Here is an 11,424-nt window from a genome sequence, read left to right on the forward strand (position 1 = left end):
TAGTGTCAAAGCGAAAACTCCTCACTTCAAAATTATTTTACGGGCCTCCGTTTTGAACCCATTAAAGGACGTATGGCGAATAACTTACCCTTCTGACAGCCGCATCATGGAAGATGTTGAAATATTTCGATAATATTATCAGAGAGCAGAGAGGGGAAATCAATAGCCCGACATGAGATATGACTGTGAACATCCCAATTACAGCCTGTTTAGAGGGAATTAATGAGGCAGATCTTAGATACTGATATTGTTCTGTCTTGTGGGGATGAGCTGCCTCATTTTCTTCCCGTCATTGCACAAGAGTGAGTGTTTTCTGGGGGAAAAAAGAGGGTGTGAGATGTTAGATCGTGAGAGTATTTTATGGTTTAGGAGTGATGGGAGTGCTGTTTTACTGCAGGATGCTTTTTAAAATGTTTTCTCCCCTCAGTCTTGCAGCAGGCCCCATATTGCGGGGGAAAGGTGAAGTCATTGTTTTAGATAAAAGCAAACGCAAAAGTAGAGCAGAAGGGGGAACGGCCTGGTTCAGCACCATAGACAGCAACTCTCACCATTAACCCGACATCACAAGCGCTCTTCAAAAACCGACTGTTTTTATTTTTCAGTGAACAAAGTTGAAACGCTCTCATCCACTCCCAAGGAGAGCAGTGCATTAGTGAGACTTATTTTTCTTTTATTGGTGATACTCAGCTGCTGAGACCTAAATAATATTCAATTACATTAGCATGCGCATATATTAAAAAAAAAAATTAAAAGGAAAAAGCTTAGGCCTACATTTTTTTGTTATTGTTTTTTTCCCAAGATGTAAACTTTGTTATACATTTTTGTGCGTGCGTTGAATCGAAATGTTTCCCTTCTGTAACTCGAGTGTAACAGTTTATGGCTACAACTGTTTTAATAAAGAATAAAACATAACAAGGGAATCATAGACACGCAATAGTTCTCTCTCTCTTTTCTTTTCTTTTTTCTTCCATCCGAGTTTTAGTCACAAAAAGTCTTCCACTCTCTTTGCAATAAAGGATCATTTGGTTTTGTTAGGAGCAGAAAAGTTTATTGATAGTTTTTGGAAAACTCATGGCACTGTCTTTGGAGGAGTTTTGATGCTGCTGCAAGGCCGACGTGCTTCTCTCAGCCTCCAGAATTGTGCCTTTGGTGTTCGTGGTCCAAGAGACGGTGGTGTTGGTCAGGGCTTGGCTCAAAGTGCTGTGCCTGAACAAGGGGTCGTGGAAAACCCCGTCCACCCAGTTTCTCAGGGTTGTGACCGGCGAGTCCTGCCTGTCCAGGCCGGTCACGGGTGAGGTTGCGGCGGGGGACGGGGTGAGGGAGGAGGGCGGGGGCTGGCACCTCAGCATACAGGATGGGTACTCAGTTTGGTTCAGAGACGTCGCGGTCTGCGCCAAAGACCAGATCCGAGGTTTGCCGTCTAATATCTGGTGCCCTTGCTGCTGATTATAGCACGCCTTTTCCTGCTGTCTGCTGTCCGACTGGAAGCCGTCGTTTTGATTCGTTTTGAGACAACTCTTGCTCAAGTCCTGCTCCTCTCCGAGAGAAACGGGGATGGAGAGTTTGAGAGACGCGTCCTTGAGGAGGTGTTCGCCTGGGCAGTCGGTTGTCGTTGTGGTCATGTGTGTGTTCATGTGGTATCGGTGCTTCAGCTCACACTCAGAGCTTTCAGACTCCAGCGTGTCGAAATCGTCCAAGTCGCTCAACTGGAGGTCCTTGTCGGGCCGGCTTCTGGTCTCTGGAGAACAAGAACAGAAAAGAAACGAGGGGCGTGTCAGTGTCATACAGCAGGACAGAAAATAGGTTTCCAAACAAAGGTGTAAATTAATGTTTCACACCTGCAAATGATAATGTTTGGGGAAAATAAAGGTTCCCTTAAGCTTAAAAAAATAGAGTTTTAATTTCAATGTATTCAACTCTATCACAATTAACTGCTTAATCTGATATCAAAACTCCAGGAGTCTAAACTTATTTATATATCTGACTCTTTTTAACTCTGACTGAGGCCTGTCTCATGTTCCTCCATTAGTAAGTTCTTAGTGTTGGCCCAGTCTGATGGCAGGCCTGTGCAGCATAGTTCAAGAATAATGTTGCTGCTGACAGGTTTCAGGTGTCATATAGTAAACGTGATTAAGCCTATAATGTGGCACAGATCATTGGTAAACCTTTCAGTCAAACAAATTATTTATTATCAGGATGTAGTGTCTATCTATAATTACAGTATAAAACCCTTCTATTAAAAATATATTTCTTTGTAAGAGATGTCAGAGTAAACTAAATTATGAGTGTGGTCAGGTTTTATAGGACCATCTGTACAGTCTGTTATGGAATTCAAAATGCTGCTGTATGCTACAATTTGTAATTTAAGGAAAAGTCTATTTATTAAGTGTCTGTCTATAGCTGTAAAGGAGCAAATTATTTATTTAGTCTTTATAAAAAACTAAATAAAAAAAACACAAATCTCATCTTTGTTATTGTGAACTATATAAAAAGTCAAAAACTTCCCTTAGAAAGAGTTCAGCTTTGGAGTTTTACATCTTTACTTTATCCTTGCAAAGCACTCTGACACTAACCATCGTCATTGTTCTCGCTTTTTATCTGCTCCTCTTGAGATCCATCCTCATCATCGTCATATCTTTTCTCCTCTGAGCCCTTGTTTCTCGGTGGCCATGTCATCTTGTTCTCCTTCTTGAGCCTCCTTCTAGCATTTGCGAACCAGGTGGAGACCTGCGTCAGGGTCATTTTAGTGATAATGGCCAGCATGATCTTCTCTCCTTTAGTCGGATATGGGTTCTTCCTGTGCTCCTGTAGCCAGGCCTTCAGCGTGCTGGTTGTCTCTCGTGTAGCATTCTTTCGTCTTGTTCCCCCATCCATGGAGCCATATCTGTTAATGAGAAGAAGGCAAGCAAAATACTAATGAGAGAGTAAATATAGTATGTAACGCTTGTTGCTTGACAATTTTTAAAGCACTGTCCTGGCAGTTTCTCTACTTACAGCCATGACAGAGCCATCTGCTTCTTGGAATTTTTCTGAGCTGATGCGTATCATGTTTTATAAGCCTTGGAGTCACACTCCTGCCTTCGTCAGCGCAAATAAAATTTAAAACTGAATATCAGAAGCATGTTTCACTTAAGAGATATAATTCCGAAGTTGTAGCGAAGGGCATGCAAGAAGAAGATCATTACCCTGTCAAAGGTTACATACTGTACACGCTAATATTTCTTAGAAAGCCGCAAAGTCGTGTGAAGTCCACAGAAAATGCTTTATAAGACTGAAGGCATCAAAAGCAACAGAGGCTCTGACAACGTCCCTAAAACCCCCTCAGATAATGCAAAGCTCTCACAAAGTTAATATGCTATTACTGTCATTTAGAAAAATATAAGCTGTCCCCTTATTAGTAAAGATGAAGAGTGTAAATTATGGTAAGCATTCTTTTTTTCTGGTCATTTTTGTTGTGCCACCTATTAAAACCATTCTTAGTGCAGGCTACAGCTCTTTCCCTACCCTCACCTCTCCCACAAATATCAACCATAAGCCTACATTTAAAATGCATGCTGTTGATTTTCAGTCCGCAGTGAGCTGTAAAAGTCCTCTTGGGAGGCTTTTATGAGGCCTTTATTGCTCCGTATAGCTTAGAGCAGGTCATGCACTGAAAAGGGAATCAAAAGGAGACAAGTGCTGCACCTTTCCTTAGCCTGTGTTGTTCTCAGATAAAATAGACTGTAAAATTGCTTTATTGAGTGTAATGATGAGCCCTCAGGTAAAAGATGAGTGCAGACAGTATGGTGCTGCTGTTGGCCTGCTTGCTCATCTGGGTGACACAGGTTATTTAGCTTTTTGCAGTGTGTGCACTTTCGAGCATTCCTGATGACATCTTTTGCCCTTTATGTGGTATTAAAAATGATTGGTAAAAGCACTTGTTGCTTAGGTTTTGGGCTACATGTTGAAAAGCTCGAAGTCTGCATGAGACATCGAGTACCGCCAATACAATATCGAGTGTGATCAACGAATTTGCAATAATAATAAAAGCAAGCATGTGGTATCACAATGCAGTTCTGATACCGCTGCTAGGTTCTGTTCTAAGGTAAATGCACAGTCACGTATGAATCACGTTCACACGCTACCTTTTCACCACATCACAGACTTATTGCGAATGTCAGCTGATTATTGGGAAGACCTTTCAATATGGCAGGCATGCTCTTCACAACAGTGTACAGGCCTTATGTTTTGATGAAAGGGGCATGGGTCCTCTGAGGCAATTCACCCCATCAGAAAAGAAATGTGTCATGAGATGAAGGTGATCACCCAGTGTTGCTTGACGTGATGAGAATGGCCTTGACCCCTCAGGAATGATTGATTTAATGCCAGGAAACTGACCCTAAACTACAGCTCAATATTTACCTCTCGCTTTCATTTTAGTTACATCTTGTGTTTGTTGCTTAAGAAAGCTGGGATAAGTTTTCACTTTTTTGGGATAGCAGACTTAAAGCGCATAGTTCAAAATCATTTCTGATGCAACTGACTTCCCTCTGTTTTTCTGCCTGTACCACATTTTACTCAAGCAGGATATTGAGTCTACCTCAAGTGGTCTGTTGTTTGAACTGATAATGAGCTTTTTTAACATGTCAAAAAAGAAAAATCAGCTGTCACAGAAACCTACCTGTCATACTGATACTGCCCCAAGGCAGGATCATAGGGGTAGTAAGCTGTGGCCTGGGTTATTCCCGCATGCGCAGAAGCTGTGGCATCTTTAGTATCAAATGTACCCTGCAATCATACAGCAAGACACGTTTTTAGAAGAGTGACACACAAAAAGGGGAAGGTATTGCAGCATTTTAAACAATCAACTTGACAAGAAGAGATGCGCATTGGTTGTACTTTTAGGTTGCCATCAACAAGGATAATGATTCCCAAAGAAATCCAAACTATCACAAAAACAAAAGCCCAATAATACAATACAACAATAATGTTCTGCTAAAAGTGAAGAAAAAAATCTATCTCATATTTTGTGTTCATATAAATATGATTGTATACCAACTGCAGGGACATAACTTTTTTTAAGGACTGAAAAGTTGGAACTCTGATTATTTTTAAAAACAAATCAGACAAAATAAATAATTAGAATTCACAGTTGTAGGTAAAATAATCTCTAAGAAGATTCCAACCACCCCTTTACTGCCAACAGTGATTCCACTACATGGAATTTTATATGAAACCAAAATGAAACAAGCAATACTATACTTTATATGAGCATGTCTTTTATGTTCTTATGTTTTAGAAGGAAGACATGTTCAATTAAAATAAAAAAAATTAATTAAATAAACTCTGAGAAGTTATTTGCACTCATGTTCTGACAATTTTATCAGGCTGACTCTTCAAATTCACTTTTGCAGAGATGAAACAGACTGAAAACGACGGAAATCACATACGTTTAAAATTAACCTGCATCAAAACAAGCTGATACGAAGTGCGTTATTCTTTGGAGTGAATTTTTAATTTCCTTGAAACGGTTGTCGTGAATATAAGAATGCATCTTCTGCATTTAAAGGCTAATGTTTTGCTACGTAGAACATTAAAAATGAGAGGGAGAAGAGAGGTGTGCCTGCTTCAGCTTCTGAACCTTGCAGGTCCATAAATCAATGCCAAGAGGGATCAGATGAAGGGCTTACCAGTGAGTAGAAAGCGGATGCGTCCGTGCCATATGTAACGTAATTCCCATAGCCTTGACCACTGGTGTAAGGGCTCCCGTACACTCCCAGCGCAGCGGCTGAGCTCAGCTCGTGTCTCGCCGTGGCCAGCAGCCGGCTCTCATACACGGGACAGTAGACAGGTGTCTGTCCGGAAGCCGCTACTCCGGAGTCGGCTATGGATCTGCCGGTGGACTCGCAGCAAGTGGTCAGAGAGTTAGTTGTCATCAGGAACTGGGTGGAGATCAAGAGAAAATTCATCGGCTGTTTTTCTTTCTTTCTTTCTTTCTTTCTTTCTTTCTTTCTTTCTTTCTTTCTTTCTTTCTTTCTTTCTTTCTTTTTTTTTTAAATTAGAACATAGGCTGCTTAATTTAATGTTGCACTGAAACAGAATGACAGGTGACGAAGTTAGTTTAAAACTTGTCTTAAAAATTGTCTTGATTAAAAAAGTTCCACACGTTTCACTTTCACAGATCGCGAAATTAAACTTGGTTATAAAAATAAAAGTTCGTTTTTAAAATTATACAATTTACTTCTTTTGAAATGATCTACATTGTCTGCCCCTTTTTCGTGGATTGCCCATTTAAAAATGGCAGATGTATTGGCGACTAAAATAGATAAGAGCAGACCAGATCTAAAGTCGAACGACACAACTCTGTTCGCGTGATAATATGCGCGTAAAACTGTGCCGTCTAACAGGCTTGATTCAAAATCAAAATCCATGCCTTGCAAACAGATACATGCTTTTCCCAGAGATTGCTCGGTAATACCCAAAGTAAAGCCCAAACGATTTTTCATGGCTCACAGCCAAAATAAAACAGCTGCTGTTATAGCGCAAAACACACATGGCGTGTGCCGAACAAGTTGCCATGTGTGTTCCAGAGCAGATAAACATATGGTTAACATTACACAGCGGCTATTATCTTACAGAAATCAGTGAACAGGAGGTCGGGGGTCTCGATGGTTTCTGGATACCTTCTTTTCACCCCCTTTCTTTCTCGCTTTAGCTACACAGGTACCACTGGCTGCAATGCAATACATTTCCGATGCCCGAAAAGACATCAAAAGTCTCCCGGAATCTTGGCTAAAGTGCGTAAAGGGATGAAGCTTAAATCGATGAGACAATCACCCGTTGCGACATGAATACCACAACATCCTATAAACAAACGTAGTTACACGAACTTACTTGTGGAGCAGACGAATAGGGATATCCAAATTGTGGATATGACATGGTAGAGAAGTCCCCCAATATCCAGAAATAAAGCGAGACTGAAGGTCTCCACTCTAACGCAGGCTGCGGCTCTGTTTGACTGTACCAATTGATTGGTAAGCACAGGCTCCTAGGATGCTTATAGGGCGAAGCAGAGTAGCATGTTTAATTTGTAAAAAGCCCCCACTCAAACGACTTTAAACTGCATTAACTAAACCACCTAATCAAACCTCTCCTTTTCCTTTTTTAAAACTCCACTAACAATAAATAAACGCATTAGGGAAACACGAGCTTCTTTGCCAAGAATAATCACTTTGTTGTCAGATACATATTTTTGCCTATAAAAAGTAGTATAAAAGACGTCAGCAGCAGAGGCAGGTTGTTTTAAACGCCGGTGACTGTGACGTCAGAAGTTTCCCACTCTAAAAATGACCAGACTGTAACTTTAATATGCATTTTCTTTCTCAGGATGACGAGAAAAAAAACTGAAAGCACGATATAAAGAGGAAATGTTTTATAGAGTAAAAGGCACGGAGTACCTTTATGAACACGAATATGTCCTGGAGATTAATTTGCACGAGCAATCAATCAATTAGGCCAATCAATGGCTTAAATATGCACACGTCTGTATCCGCTTAAATGAATTAGGCCTAATGAAGCACATTCCTATCATTCCTCCGAACAACTTCTAATCACACTGGGAGCTAATTGGTTTCAAATTAATTTGTGAAGAATATTTTCATACTAAAGATAGCAGTCAAAGATGAAACTAATTAATTAACAAAGTAAATGTATTTTATAATACTAACATTCGGTGCAATATCTATCTATCTATCTATCTATCTATCTATCTATCTATCTATCTATCTATCTATCTATCTATCTATCTATCACTTGTGTATTTGTTAGGAAGACTCATCAAACTGCTGTAAAAACCCCCAAAACTGGCTCGCCACCGTGCCGGTGCGCGTTGCCCTGCTTGGAGAATCCCGGGTTGAGACATGTGGATAGCCCCAGGGGTCACTCCTCAAATTAATGATGATGTACTCCTCCTCCTTCTCCTCCCTCCCTCCTCCTTCCTCTCTCCTCTCCAGCTGGATCTCTGCCTGCCGGTGACAGGTCGATTGAGAGTGATTGATGACTATCTAGGGGACCCGGGCCAACATAATAATATGATTCCGGCACCTTGCAATAATTGCTTGCTTTCATTTACAGATGAAAGAAGTAATAAAGAGCTCTGAGGACGAAGACGTTTGTGCTTCGGTTAAGTAACTTTTGCCTCGTGTCGGTCTTTTTTTTCTTTTAAAATAATTTTTGTGAAGAAGTTGGGGTTTCTGTGGGAGGGTGGGCTTTATAAGATGTCTGTTCTCTCATTCATTTTGACAAATTGAATTATAGGGGGTTAGTACCTCCAAGCAAATGGCCGCATTAACACAGTGAACGGGGGGGGGTCAAAAGGGATCAGCCAGCCCTTTTTAATTTGCATTAACTCTAATGCCACCTCAACATTAACAACCCGTCTGAACCGCTCAAGCATACACTCACTCACAGCTCTCACACACACGAACACACACGGAGGGCCTACTGCTCCGTTTTGTCTTATAAATTTAGACTTTTTTCCTTTATTGAGTTTATGTGCGACGTAGTGCATAAAGGCAGGGCGGGACCCAATTTATCTTCAACATCACACACGGGACGAAACGAAAGAGAAAGTGATGACACCTTCATTTTGGATTGGGGTAAACACAAATACACACGCGCACGTATTATAGACTAACCTGGGCGTCCAGCTTCGTCTGTTTCTATTTGCATACACCTCTACACATGTTGGTGTACAGAGGTAAGGAGAGGGTGAAAAAATCTTAGAGACACATTCACTGAACTATAGGCTACGGCTCACACCTCCTCCCCCTCCCCCTGGGTGTATACCTTTTCATTATCCACTGCGTTACCCAGTTTTATCAGGCGCCCGTGATAAAATATTTAGGCGCATTAGTGTATGCCTTTTAGACGGAAAATGAAGGAGGTTCATGCTTGTTTACCGTTTAAAGATTAAAAGAGGAGATTCTTTTTCCCCTTCCTTCCAGATGTGAGGAAGCAGAGATGCTCTGTGGTTAAAGTGGCGCAAGCAGGGGAAGATGCTGTTCCATTTTAGGGCAAAGGAGTAATGCTTATGGTCTGGTTGCACTTGTGTGGTTCCTTCCTTTTTTACTGAGGATAAACACGATAATCAGAAAAAATATATCAGTTACTAATGATCTAGATTAATGAGCCACTTGAAGGTGGCTTTACTGTACAGATTAGGATAGATAGCTGTGTTCAGGAGAGACCTGGTGTAGGAGCATCCATCATGTTCACAGAGCAACATAAATCAACCCCTTCACTCAAATTAGACTATACATCACTATATTGCAAATTACTCTGCATAAGAATACCCACAGAGAGCTTGAAATTGTGTTCATCCACATCAGATCAGTCCAAATTACTGCAATTTGAATAATCTTTAGTTGCACTTTGAATCGAGCCTGATAACTTGCATTGACTTTCCAACGGAACTCGTAATACAAAGTGTCAGTTTCCTGATAATCTGCTGTTGATTAATGAGCCAAGAGGAGGAGGAGAGTGCGCGGGAGATATATGTGTGGGACTGTTTACGTGTGAAAGAAATACACACAGGAAAGTGGAGTGGGAGCTGAGTTTACTAAGCGAACTATGTTGTGGGTTTGTTAAAGCCATCTGTCAGTCTTCTGGTTTGAGATCATATGAGGAAATTTAAAAAAAAAAAAAAAAAGGAAAGTAGTTTGTCCATATTTAAATCTACATGGTCTGGATCTGTAAGAGCTGGGAAAAAAACCCTGCACAATGTAATTTACTTGTAATTCATTTTTTCATGTTGATTTTTTTCAGATAAGAATTTTTTTTAACTTTGTGTGAGCAGTTTATACTCCCAGACTGAAGCAGCAGAGGCAAAATGTGTGCGTTCTGCTCACAATATGAGAGCTGACTTAGAACTGAGACAGGAAACTTGTCTGAATCAAGTGTGGTTCAGTGATAGTTCTGATGTTAACCTCTGCCATGTTCAAACTCCCAGACGTGGGTTAAGATCAGGTGAACAAACTCAGTGGATCGTCTTTATGTCTCTTCTCTTCTCTTCTCTTCTGGAGCTATGAATGAAAACAGAATGTTATCCATAATGGCATGTTATTTCTTTTAAAGGTATTGGTCTTTTTTGTTGCAGTATAGAGTGCATTTTGTCACATTCGGTTTCACCTTATGTGGACAATGCTCCAGTGCTCTGATGTCTTCTGGTCGACTGTCTCAATAACTGTTTTTTTCAGTCAGCAGTGTAGAAAACCAACAGTGACCTCAATAGTTGAAGACAGCTGCACAGACAAACTCTCTCTATGACATGAAGCCCCGAGCAGCTCCCAGGCTTTCCAATAGTGTCCATGTTTCTCCTTCTGTAGTCGTGGAAATATGTCTAAGCATTCTTACACACTAGCAATCAAACAGAATGCTTATCCAGCACAACATCAGTCTAGCTACTGTATAGTCTTGGTGTCCCACTGGAACATTGATCTCTAGTGATCTTCTCAAAGTATAGCTTATTTTTCTTTTAAAGTAAATTAACTGTTTTTCCTCAGTTATCATTGGGTTCTAAAGCCTAAGTTTATTTATTTTTTATATAAGTGGAGCAGAAAGCTTGGCTTCTTCAAGAACTTGGTGTAAAAAATAGGAATTCTTTGTTGTTGCTAGCAATGTCTTGGTGGTTTGTACACTGCGACCAGCATTACAAGTCTTTACAAACTGGAGTGGTTTTTGAAGTTGATTCCTTCAAAGTACTGTTTTTCCAGTTAATTCTAAAAATATCAGTTAACTAGTAATGGATACCTGTAATGGGGCAAGTCTATAAGAGACAAGATAGAGAATAAGCTGGTAAACAGCTATTTGTATAAAGATTTCCTTTCTTTCTTCCTTTCTTTTGTGATTTCCTACTTTATTATTTTTGTTCATAAGAAACAAAATACTAAACATTTTCTTTTACTGCAGACATTTTTGCTTGTCAGAGGGGAAAGGTAATGAGGGCTCAGTTCCATTAAGTGTCCCATAAGTGGAATTCTTTGTGTTTTCCCTACTGTGATAAGTCAAAATGTTTGCTGTGAAAAAAAGTCTACAGATGTTTACTTAATGAATTATAGTATAAAGAAAAGTGTAGCATGCTTTTTATTAATTAAAATGTTTTGACCAGATTTCATTAAAAATATGAGACGATGCTGCCTTATAACGGTGTAATTTCTGGACTGTACAAGCTGTTAATTAAAGCAATCCTTTGTCCCCGTTTTGGGGGGTATTTACAGCTGGCTACAATGTTAGACAAAAGGCAATATTTGTGAGATGTAATTTATGGGCTGTAATCAAAAGCATTACAAAGCTGAAAGAACAGATTGTGAACTGTAATTTCTGTTAATGTTGCACAACTCCATGAAGCAACACTTTAGTCACTCAGGATGTGGTGGGAAAGATTTT

General features: G+C 40.1%; 1 protein-coding gene across 1 annotated transcript; it reads right to left on the reverse strand.

Moving 5' to 3' along the window:
- Positions 1–609: 609 nt before the first annotated feature.
- On the reverse strand, positions 610–7,227 carry irx4a (iroquois homeobox 4a). Its single transcript, XM_084943924.1, has 5 exons — positions 6,874–7,227; positions 5,670–5,921; positions 4,661–4,767; positions 2,574–2,884; positions 610–1,738 (listed from the first exon to the last, which is right to left on the reverse strand). Exons 1-5 carry the CDS (start codon positions 6,916–6,918, stop codon positions 1,032–1,034), a joined length of 1,422 nt encoding a protein of 473 aa, XP_084800050.1. The 5' UTR covers positions 6,919–7,227; the 3' UTR covers positions 610–1,031.
- Between the last annotated feature and the right edge of the window lie 4,197 nt (positions 7,228–11,424).

This window comes from Perissodus microlepis, chromosome 11, assembly GCF_051167445.1.
Source record: "Perissodus microlepis isolate ML-2025 ecotype Zambia chromosome 11, ASM5116744v1, whole genome shotgun sequence".
Taxonomy (NCBI): Eukaryota; Metazoa; Chordata; class Actinopteri; order Cichliformes; family Cichlidae; genus Perissodus; species Perissodus microlepis.

Excerpts from the sequence above, each read along its gene's own strand:
- irx4a (XM_084943924.1), bottom strand. The coding sequence starts at position 6,918 with ATGTCATATCCACAATTTGGATATCCCTATTCGTCTGCTCCACAA. Across the intron at positions 5,922-6,873 it reads CCTATTCGTCTGCTCCACAA|TTCCTGATGACAACTAACTC; the intron begins GTAAGTTCGTGT and ends ATCTCCACCCAG. Across the intron at positions 4,768-5,669 it reads CATCCGCTTTCTACTCACTG|GGTACATTTGATACTAAAGA; the intron begins GTAAGCCCTTCA and ends GTATGATTGCAG.